General features: G+C 41.8%; 1 protein-coding gene across 1 annotated transcript; it reads right to left on the bottom strand.

Annotated features, from left to right (window-relative positions):
* Positions 1 to 1596: 1596 nt before the first annotated feature.
* DET1 (de-etiolated homolog 1 (Arabidopsis)) lies at positions 1597 to 11250 on the bottom strand. The gene is made up of 3 exons (XM_006885176.1): positions 11069 to 11250; positions 6085 to 6276; positions 1597 to 1856 (listed from the first exon to the last, which is right to left on the bottom strand). The coding sequence occupies exons 1-3, from the start codon at positions 11230 to 11232 to the stop codon at positions 1667 to 1669; spliced, it is 546 nt and encodes a 181-aa protein (XP_006885238.1). The 5' UTR covers positions 11233 to 11250; the 3' UTR covers positions 1597 to 1666.
* Positions 11251 to 11726: the final 476 nt, after the last annotated feature.

The following is an 11726-nucleotide window of genomic DNA, read 5'->3' as shown; positions in this document are numbered from 1 at the left end:
AGTGTCTCTGAAGTTCAAAATCTGAGCACTGGCTCTAGTGGTGAACTTTCTGTCATCCTGCCAAGAGCTGTGAGCCCTGGGGAGTCCTTCCTTTGGTGTCTTGGCATCTATCTTCTCCTGGGTCCAAGAAGTTCTCAGTGCAGGGTCTCCAAGGAGCCCTCTTCTAACTCCTTGGTGGTAGCAGGCCTGCCCATTTTTTCACTGCTCAATCTTTGATACTGCCAACGAGACTGACTCAAAATACCATCTAATCCTGTGGGTTGTACCCTGCCTTAGTAACTGCTTCTACCCTGTCTTAACATCACAGAAGCTAAGATTTGTAATGTATAGGAAAAACTACATCCAGTCAAAACACAGGAGGGTAATTCTAGAATACTGAGAATCATGTTCTAGCCAAGCTGACTTATATTTCGGGATGGGGGACAATTCAATCCATAGCACAGTGTGCGAAGCTACCAATCCCTGTGTGTTGACTGCAGAATGAAAATTAATTTAGATGCTGAAAATGATGAAGTGAGCTGAGCTATTACTAGTGGGGCTCAGTAACCCCTATTCCATTTCTCACAGTCCTAAGGGAAGTCAGTCTGGATGGGAGAGGTAATTTAAAATCGAGCTGACTGCACCCATAGTCGCTTTCACAGACTGCTTGGAATCTAAAGATTCCCAAATCAGAGGTTCCCAAACAAGTCCACTGTGTAGACTTGGTAGGTGCATTACAAAAACGAGACAGAAGCGTCGACCAGCTCTCTGGAGTCCAGTGACGAATATGACAGAACGATGTGGGCTGAGGGGCGGCAGGTGTGTGGAGCCCAGCTCTGATGGTTCAGGCACCCGGGAACAGCAGTCTCATCTCCTCGGGGACACCTGGAGCTTGCCAGCTTCCACCACCCAAATTACCGTACGTGCTGCAGAGTGTCTGCTTCTGCTGAGGCCAAAGCGAGCCTGCTCACTGCTCCACCTGCCCGGCACAGAAGGCACAGATGGGAGCATGCTTCCACATGAGGACGTGCAATTACACCCAGCTCCTCCAGCTGCAACAATTACCAGGCGAGCACCCTGGGGAGGCAAACAGCCCTGGCAGACAGCTCCCTCCCAGGCTGGCACACGGCAGCTGCTGTACCCACAGCCTCCCGGCCTCTCACAGCCTTCCTGGAACCCGAGGATTCGTAAAGCATTTGGTGCAATCAGAACAAAAGGCAGTCATCAGACAGGCTGTATTTCAGTAAGAAAATAACAAGGGCTTTATTTCTTTCTGTTTGCTTACAAAGATACCCCTGCTTGGGGGGTAAGTGAAATGAGTGTGTATAGATCTCATGAGTAAACATGGTGTTATTGGCTTCAGGCTGCATACCACAACACCAGTGAAGTGGCAGGGAGGGAGGAGGGGATAATGCTCTCTTCTCACAGTAATAAAATAGAAAACACAAGTTAAATGAGCTTAGTTAATGCTAGGAATTCCCACAGGGAAAAGGCAAGACCCAAAGTCCCTCAGCAGTAGATTTCCACCAGGCTGAGGCACACGCTCCTGTCCCCTCCGTGCTCCGGCCCCGTAGAGGTCTACCAGTCTACCCCGGGAACAGGGCCGCCTCAGGTCCCGCTCTGGAGTCGGCTGAGGTAAGAAGCGGCCGGGTCTTGGAAGCCCAGCTCACCTGGCTGGTGAGGCACCCTAAGTGCAGCAGTGCCGCATGTGGAAGTTGACGACGTACTCGGCATTAGTCCTCTGCACAGAAATGGCAAACGGCTCAAAAGGGTGGAAAGTGAAGGCTACGAGGCGTCGCACTGTGTGGTTGATGGGGCGGCCCAGCAAGCCGGCCTGGATCTCAAACTTAAGCAGCCCGGAGTCCCGGGCGTAGAACCTACACAGAAAAGACAGAGTGGGGAGGCGTTAATATTCACCACCATCGTGAAACCTGGCAGCAGAGGAAAAGCAGGCACCTCACTATTCTACCTTATAATAAATTAAACTCTCCTATCACATCAGCCCCCTGTTATTAAACACGCAGTCACTTTGATTTAATCAGGTCATCTTGGAGCCAAGTGTGATGTTGAGTCCTACCAGGTTGTCCTGAGCATGGGAACATTTTTCTTTGCTCAAATGACCCACAGTTACAGTCTAGTCTCTGGTGGCTTAGTGGGTAAAGAGCTGTGCTGCCAACCCAAAGATAGGTGGTTTGAATCTAGCAGCTGCTCCACCGTAGAAAGATGGGCAATCTCTTCCTGTGTGATTTATAGCCTCTGAAAATCCACTGGTGGGTCAGCAACAAGCTGGCTGCAATCAGACAGCACATAATACCAGCCTCGTGAAGAAGTTACGGACTCAAGACTGTCTGGGTCAGGTCTAGACCCAGAGCACAAACATGTCCCTTTAAATTTTCTGGTAGCCACATATGAAATATTTTATTAATTTTAGAAGGATTATTTTTTTACATATAACAGACATAATAATATTAAGGAGATATCTGTTATTCTGTTTCCGTACCAGTCTTTGAAACGTCTGACACAGCGCATCTCAGCATGCACCTGCTGCCTGCTCACCTGTCTGTCACATGTCGCCAGGCCTCTCACGAAGGACACCATAGGTCCCGGCTCATATATGAAGGTTGTTGTTTTTTTTAAAAAAAAGAATAAATTCTTTTGGGGAGGCTCTTTCTCATACATGTAAAATACCAGTTAATTAAAAAAAAAACAAAACATAATCTAGTAAGGCTGAGTCATCCATTCCAGTACTTAAACACCTTATCCTAAATGCCATTAGAGATAAGGGGACACAATAAGGTGCTGTGCTAACAAAGGTTGCACATCTCTGGGAGCGCAAACCTAGCAGTCAGGTCCTTGGGGACAAGACAGGCAGTCTCCTCCCACTGAGATTCCCAGCTTCAGAACAACAGTGGAGAATCACTAAGGGTTAGAACTGCCTCCATGTCCCTGAGAGATGAGAGATGAAGAGCAGAGCAGAAGCTGGGTGGGGGAAGTAGACATTCTAGAAAATGATGTGTCCTGGATACTTTCCCTCTGTAATACAAATACATCAACACATAAGGAAATTCATACCCTGTGATGCATTTCCAAGCAGCACAACTGTAGACATGCAGAAAGAAAAGCTGAGTAATAGGGCAATGGCTACATAAAATTAGAGTACTTCTATTTGATGGAATAACAACATTACCAGAAATGTAATTGTGAGACTATGCCAAAACAAGCAGTCCTGGTGGCATTCTAGTTCAAGCGTTTGGCTGCTAACAGAAAGGCAGCCAGTTCAAACTCACCAGCCACTGCACAGGAGAAAGACATGGCTTCTGCTTCTGTAAACATTTACAGTCTTAGAAACCCTACAGGGCAACTGTACTGTTTTATAAGGTCTGACTTTGAGAATTGGGACTGAATTGACAGCATGAATATTTATCCATCAACATGGAAAATATTGACTAAATAACCAACACAGAATGGTTTATGGCCATGGACATGTACACATGTATTCTACATTCAAATAAACTGTAAACACCGAGAAAGGCTAGAATAAACCCTCAAGATGTGTTAGAGTAACAGTGTCACCTTTTCGTCTTCCATGTCTCATTTTAAATTAAAAATAACAAAAAAATTAAGAGGAAAACTCATTTCACCACCCTAACAATTCTAGATGTTATTTCAGTTCATCTTTTCAAATTAGAAAGGAAGAAGTCAGAAAGGAGCGAAATATGTCTCAGTTGACCTGATCATAGCAAATGAGGCTCATAAGGTGCTGTGACGTGATAGGCAGGTTGTTGCTGTTTGCCGTCAAGTTGAGCACGACTCAGTGACCCTAAATGAACAAAAGGCCTGAAGCCTTTCTAGAACTATCATCATTTATCAAAGCTCAGAGAATTTCCAGAAGCATGCTGTTTAGGAAGTGGATGCCACCCTTGCTTCCAAGCTAGGCAGGTAGTTCCTGGCTTATGCAAATGGCTTATAATTTAAAAGTCAACTGTATGAGCTTATAAATTTAACTACCAATTTATATAAAATATGAGGGACTGAGAAACATTGGAGCTACAACCCAGGAGATGCGATGGGAAATGCTGCAGGGCAAACAACTTGCTTCCTTCAACAATGACACTGCAAGGGAAAACAGTGAGGAAGGTAGAATCTATAGAGCAGGAGACTGAACAGTGGTGAGGGCCCTCCTTCCACCCCGATCCAAATCAACCGACAGTAAAAAGAATGCTTAAAGCCATGAAGGAAATGCACACTGACTATGCATGTGGTGATACAGTAAATCCTGTGAAAGCCTGAACCTGTAGAAGACACTAAACAGTCAGAAAAGAAAAGCTCAAATATTTTCGATGAACAGAGTGATGAAAAGGCTGCCCTTAGGCCGAAAACGTATGAGACGTGAGAAAACAGGCAGGCCTGCCAAATCCCGCCTCTCATACATTTCACGTTCTCCTATGTTTTTTTATCCTTTCTTAAGATAGGATAATGGAATTGTGGACACTGGCTAAGTATTTGATAGCATTAATTTTTGTTAATTATTTTAAGGTGGAATAACAATATTCAAGTTCAATATGCTGTTTGGGATTGGCTTCAAAGTAAGTAGGGACTGGGAAGGGTAACAGTAGTGCATCCAAATAAAACAAGATTGAAAACTGCTGAAACATCATCGTTCTAGTCAACTTTTTGTGTTAATATTTTCCACCTAAAAAGTTTTTAAAAATTGGTTTCTGGAACTTGGTTGCACTTTCCCATCTCACTATCCCACTAGGTTTCAGTGGAGCTGTTTCCGCAGCAGAAGTTGGGAATGTCAACCAATAAGGAAGGGGTTAGAGTTGGAGTAGTGGTCTATCCTTTGGGGCCAGAGACTCCTGCATTCCCTGGATCAGGATCTACACAAGAGCAACAGTGGCCACGGCAGAGAACTACAGACTGACATGAGATAGCGCTGTTAGGGGCTTCATGGAGCCAGAGCCCTTCATCCAAGCTTGCTGGGGGCCTGAGGGAAGATATGGCAGGACTACGGGAACTTTGTATCACTGACCAAAGCTGCCTGGCTGAAGGTCAAAAGGCCTGTGAGCATATCTGTCCAGCCTGAGGAACGGCATCCCGCTGCCAAGCTGGATTACAGTCTGATAACTTCCCTAATTAACCATGAGTCCGTGGTTTTATAAAATCTTCTTTATAATCTTCTTGCAGTGGATTTTGGACCCAGTAGAGCAGTTAAGAGACTGGTGTTGGAATTAGCAGGAGGTGCAGGAGCACGGGAGATCAGGTCTGACCTTATAGGAAATAAGTTTTGCACTATGGATGTTGTTAATGGGGACGATTCCCTTCTAGGGAGTTCTCAGAAGTCAGACCCCGTAGTCCCTGTGCTACCTACACTCTTTTTACACAAGACCACTATTACAGAAAGTTAAGGAAAGGTTTACACACAGAATCATTCTTAGATGGTGACTACAAATGGAAAGGAAAGGACAAGGGGTATAAAAAAGAAAAGGTAAGTATGATGAGAGGAAAGATAAAACACAATAAAGGGCTAATTTGACCTTGTATGTAATTAATTAATCAATTCTAATTAGTATTATGAACCAAAATGTGTATGAAGGATCTAATGAAACTCAATATGATTTGTAAACTTTCACTAAAATAAGAAAAGAGAGGAAGATTAATTTCAAGGCACCAATGAGAACAGTAATTTCTGAAAAATTCCTGAAATTTCTGAATAGAAATTACTCCTGAAAGTGAGATGGTCAGGGCTTTCCCTAAACCTGCTTATTTCTCACACTACCTCTTCTATTTATTCTTCTAGGTAATGTGGGAATAAAATAAGGTAGTCACCATAAAAAGTCTCAAATACAAAAAGGGAAAGATACCATTTCTTTCCCTGAACTTTAAGGATGGTATTTATTTGAATTGAATTCTCTGATGTGAAGCACAATGTAGAGCTATGTAATGTGTGGCCTTAACATCTAAATGATCAGAATACTCATCACTTTAAAGAAATATCCGGCCTTTCCAATGCCACCCATGTGTCCAAGTGCAGAGAGCCACAGTGGAGTCCTGTCCGAGAAGACAGGCCATCTTCAGCGCTGGAGTGGAAGCAGTGATGTGTACCTGATGGGGTGATCTCCACAGGTCTTGGGCCGCTCCATGACTGACACCCACTTGTCGTCATAGCTGAAGAGAGACAAATCAAGGTAGGGGCTTCCACTGTAGGACTGGGCACTGATGGGAAGCTGCCCCAGAAGCCGGCGGACAGCTTCCGTGTGCCCACCATACTTAGCATTGATAATAGTGTCTTTGAACCTAAAATAAAGCAGCAGTGAGAAAGGCAATGTTAGTGGGTACACAAGGCTGTCATGGATTTGTGATTTAAACATACAATGTATTTTGTAAATAAACATTAAATGACTAAATGAGGATAGAACTCTTACATCTCAAGCTTGGTTAGCAACTAATAATTTAAAAAGCAAATAATAGGATTAGAAATGGGAGAAATGAAATTATTCTAGAAAAATTAACAAAGACTTTATCAACAGATTGAAATGAATAGAAACTCTACTCATACCTTTTGGATTACAGTTTAAGTAAAACATTAAAAAAAATTTAAAAAAAAAGTAAGAATGTATGTTTTTCCAGATAAAGAGCCTGCCTCAGCTTGCAGAAGAAAGGAGTTACAAACACCAGGGAATGCCAAACTGAACAAGGTTCTCTTGACTCCTTTTAGGACCTCTTATCAGCCAGTCTCTGCCAAATGTTTGGATAAACTGCTCCTCTGCTTTGTGAGAAAGAGTTTGGGTGTTAACTACCTCTATTTCTGAGAAACATCAGCATCTTATATGAATCATCAGACAGGTCACATATCTGACTTAACCTTTTGTAGAAATTATGAGGCAACTATGAGGCTGAATTTATTCCACAATGGTAGGTTGGATCTTGCTATTTTTTCAGATTAAACAACTATTCAAATTAGTACCCTCTAACAAAATATTTCTATACTTAATAGAAATTTATCCTAAGACAGCAATCCTACCTAGATGCAGAAAGTCTGTTTCCATTCCATAAAACATTATTCAAAAGAATGAAAATGTAAAAACTCCATGGGAAAGTGTCATTTTCAAGGTGTATGTATAGAGGAACCGTCTGTCACAATGCTAAGAGGGGGAAAGCAGGCTGCCGCACTATAATCAGAGCATAATTAAAACACCTGAGACTACGCAGCTCCAGCAGTCTGAGTCAACCGGAAGCTGGAGGGAGGAAGGAAGGTGAACAGTCTCCTCCTGCTCTGATTTACCCGCTGGAAGGCGACTAAGTGTCAGAACCACCTGAGAGCAGGGAGTCGAGTCTGCGTACTGGTGCAGGAGGGAAGCAAGGGCACTATGGCTGTGACAGCTCAGTTCTACTCGGACACACACGGGGTTGTATGGAGTTGGAATCAACACAACACTAAATGGTTGGTTTGTTGTTTTATTTCACTATATGCCATACATTCTTTAAGGTGTTTAGGATATATCAGTGAACAAAATAGCATTTATATCCTAGTGGCAGGAAACAGACTACAGTAATTTTGCTTACTGGCTAATTAGAATGGTCTCCTAACTAGTGTTCGTGCTTCTCTTCTCACCTCCTTCAGTCTACTGGTAACAGGAGCTTGTTAAAACAGCAGTCAGACCATGCCACTCCTCTCCTCCAACATTACAGTGCTCCCTGCCTCATCACAAATTGTGGAAATGTGCTCATGTGAAACCTATACTTGCACCAGGAAGCAGTGGTCAAAACAGAGCAAGGAAACACTGTATGGTTCAGAATCAGAAAGGTGTCCTGTCTCTGTATCTTTTCAATCTATTGTGCATAGGGTGCTAAGAGTCACAGTCGACTCAATGACACACAACAACAACAATGACAACACACAGGTTTAATAATTATCTCTCCAAGAACAACAACAAAGAAATATGACTGGTATCACTGGCCAGTTGCTATGGTAACATGTCTACTTGAAAATATGGCCAATTTTAAACTACCGATACGCTACAAGTCCTCAAGGGATGTGTAGAAGCATACCACTATATAATATTTTAACCATAGACAGAGTTATAAATAACTTTAAAATCATAAATAAGAACCACTGGATGGTCCTTCCAGAGAAATGTCTTTTAATACTAGAAAGTTGTCTTACAGTATTTCTTTGATAATTTCCTCCATTGTTCTTTCTAGAACTGGTAAAAACTGTACCTTTGCAGGGTGAGCCTTCTAATATTATTATTTCCACTTTCCTTTTCTCTTTAGTCCATTTTCTTGGAGAATTTCTCAACTATATCTAACATTTAACATTTCAAAAATAATTGTCTCATATGTTCCCAGGGGCCTTTTCCTCCTTCCTACTTTGTGTGTGTGTGTGTATGTGAGTGTAAGAGTATTTATGTATTCTTTACGTTTCATTTTGGTTTTAACTCTATTTTCTATTTTCTTTAAATGACTTAAGATCCTTGGTTTCTTTTTTCCTTAAATATTTATCCTGAGTTCACTTTTACTTGATTTTACTAAACCGTCTTATAAGAGGTTGCAAAATTAAGCATTTGGAACCATTTGCTCACAAAAAAATTTCAATTTACATTATATTTTCAATGGAGCAAAATGAAATACGATGGTCAATAAAAGATACTACATGATATGAATTTGATTGTATCCTCCAAAAATGAATTCTGTAAATCCTAACCTCTATGCCTGTAGTTATAATACCATTCAGGAATGTGCTGCTTTCATTACATTATTGAGACAGGGTTTCTGTAAGGCGCATTTTAAATCAATCTTTTTTGAGATTAAAGAAAATGTAAACAAGCAAGCAGAGAAAGAGAGAGATGTGGGAAGAGAGATGGCCAAATACATGAAGATCACACAGAAACAGAAACTTCAGAGACAAAGACTTTCCTCCAGAGAAAACCTTTCCATAGAGCCAGCACCCAAAATTTAGACTTCTACTGTGAGAAAATAAACATTTAAAGACACTCATTTGTGGTATTTCTGTTACAGATAACGAAGATGCTACATTAGGATAACTTTAAAAAGATGAATAGATGATATATGAATTAATAAATGAAAAAAAAAGTAAAATTTCCAAACACTCAACGACAAATTTCTTGGATTCTTTTGCTACATTTCAAGGAGTGCTATATCAATTTAGGGAGCTCTGGTGGTTTAGCTGTAAGGAGTTACACTGCCAACCCAAAGGCATGTGGATTGTGGGAGAGGGATGGGCAATCTCCACCTATGTGATTCACTGGCTCTAATAATCCTCTGAGGGGCAACTATGAGTTGGTTCTGACTTGATGGTACAAAACAACAACAGCAACATAACAATTTTCTTTTTAAGTACACTGGAATTCTAATCTATAACTCCTTAAATTTAATAGTAAAAAAAAGAATTCAGAGATCAATTTAAAAAATTGGGACGAGTACCTGTAAATTTTCTAAATCTTTTGGTGATATCGAGCACAATTTTGAAAATAATCAAACTAGGATACAGCTTCTCCCTGAGACTTCCTGTAATTTCTCTTAATTCCAGATGCAATCTGAAATAATTTTCATAAAATACAGCTTCCTCTAACTCCTAAAGGGCTTCTTTCCAGCACTGACCTCAATGTTCTGACCAGAGCAGTGACGATAACAACAAGCCCTGACCTCACAGGGACCGACTCACAGCCGACTAGGTATGTTAATAATGCAGATCTATGAACCAGAAGAAAAGGTAAATCCAGCTGTCTAAAAATCAATATCCATCTATTTCCAATGTAATACTGTGCCTTTATGATGTCTCTCTGCCTTGAGAGATCTACTCTGATTCCTTTCCCCACTGCCAGTAAACCTGATGATAAATTGCCCATCTGCTATGGCTGGGTCTATCCTGGGACTGAAAGCAGGTACCTTCCAGAACTAAGTTTGGGGTTGTAGCTTAGGGCTGAGAAATCTGATGCGTACTAGCTGATACAGTAGGATTTAGCATGAGCTCTTGATTTAATGTAACCAATAATTTCCTACTAATGTACAAAGATAGTTATCAAAAGCCTTGGTTCATAGGAGGACTTTGTAGCTAGAATCAATTTAGGATGACCCAGGTGGCATGCAAAGGGATTACAATGCCACTATCTGAAGGTCTCTTGAGTTTGTCAATTTGCTTGGGGGACAGGGGGAAATCCCTCATCTCCTGCATAGGGGTTACAAGCCTGGATGTCAGAGTGTAGTAAAGGGAAGAGGAATCTCAGTACATCAATTATCACTTAACTCCTCTGCTCTCACTCCGCTGTGTCTCATTCTTCGAGCGATCAGGTATGCCTCATGAACGTGAGAAGACCTCCTGCCTTCTCCTGAGGTGGGGAACAAGGCTTTCGTGTAGCAGTGTAGGCTAAAGGAGGGGATGTAAAGGCCCTGAGCTCCTTTTAGGAACTTCCTCCAGCTCTCCTGATTTCTGAGTACCTCTTACCCAGCACTCAGAGGTGCGGAAGGCCTCCAACTTCCTGACACATTAAGAGCTCTGTGGGGAAAATCAGGCTGTTTCTCTAGGGCTGCTCTGGAGGCATGGATTTCTGTGCTCTGACGTGTGCTATCTCAGCTCCCACTCATCCACTGGCTTCCTATCTCCAACCACCTCCTCTCTCACTCTTTATTCTTGTAGATTTGTACTTCTTATTGTTTTACTGCCATTTGAATTGTGTTTTGGGATGGAGCAAAGACAAATGCTTTAGTCCAACAAACTGAGTTTAATCAAAAGTTCTAAAATGACTTTCTTACTGATTCAACAATATTTAAATCCTTGATAGTACACTGCTGTGAATATAGTGATAAACAATCAAGACACTGTTTCCATCTTTCTGCGGCTCAAAGACAGTCTAAGAGGAATTACAAACAACATGCAAGTAATTCCACAGGTCTCAGAGGAAAAGGAGTTATGTGGAACAAGCCAGAGGTTAAAGCAGGCAGACTAACTATGGCCAAGTGGACAGGGAGAAAAAGCGAATGTTTCCTGGAGCAAATAACTATTCGCCTAATGCCAACTATTGTTCTGAAGAAAAGCTAAGCCTGTCAAATCTGGTCAACAGCTTACCGGCGCTGGATTTGCCTTGCAAAATTGTTGCTGGAAGCTGAGCAAGGAAACTGGACTTCACTGTGCAGGGTAGCATTTCGGAAGAGGTCACAGAAGTTCTCAAAGAGCTCCAAAAGTTCATCTGACGTATTCTCAAATACAGCGATCACCTCTGTTGTCACCATATTGTATACGACAAAGAAAGACGCCTAAAGAGAAAGCACAGAGGGTCACCATGAATTGGAATCAAGCCCACAGCAACGACCAACAGCATGGGCAGCTGAGCATAATACCATGCAGCCAGGTAAGTTATCATTGGCTGTAGTTCAAGACCCCCAAGTAAAATGGGCAAACACCTCAGCTATAACTCGAGGTGGGAAAATGGCTTCAAATGGTTCTGAGAAAGGAAGAAGCCTAGGTGGACCTTATCAACCAAGAGCCTCAATGTTGCCAAATTCCCCACTATATTTGTACTGCTGAAATTACTGAGTTGGCCAGCATATATGTATAAAAAGGCTTTCAATCTTTCATTTCATACTGTGCAAATTCAATACATTTATTTCTAAGTGTTTATTCCTTACTTGCTCCCCCACCTACCCTGAAATAAAAAAACCACTTTTTTAAAATGCCAGATTTAATTTTCTTTCCTGCTGAGAAAGTGATTTGCAGCCTGGGGCTG

Source organism: Elephantulus edwardii, unplaced genomic scaffold (genome assembly GCF_000299155.1).
Source record: "Elephantulus edwardii isolate Elephantulus edwardi_28Jun2011 unplaced genomic scaffold, EleEdw1.0 scaffold00041, whole genome shotgun sequence".
NCBI classification, from domain to species: Eukaryota; Metazoa; Chordata; class Mammalia; order Macroscelidea; family Macroscelididae; genus Elephantulus; species Elephantulus edwardii.
Note: the sequence above shows the minus strand (reverse complement) of the source record. Positions and strands in the feature narration are given on the sequence as shown.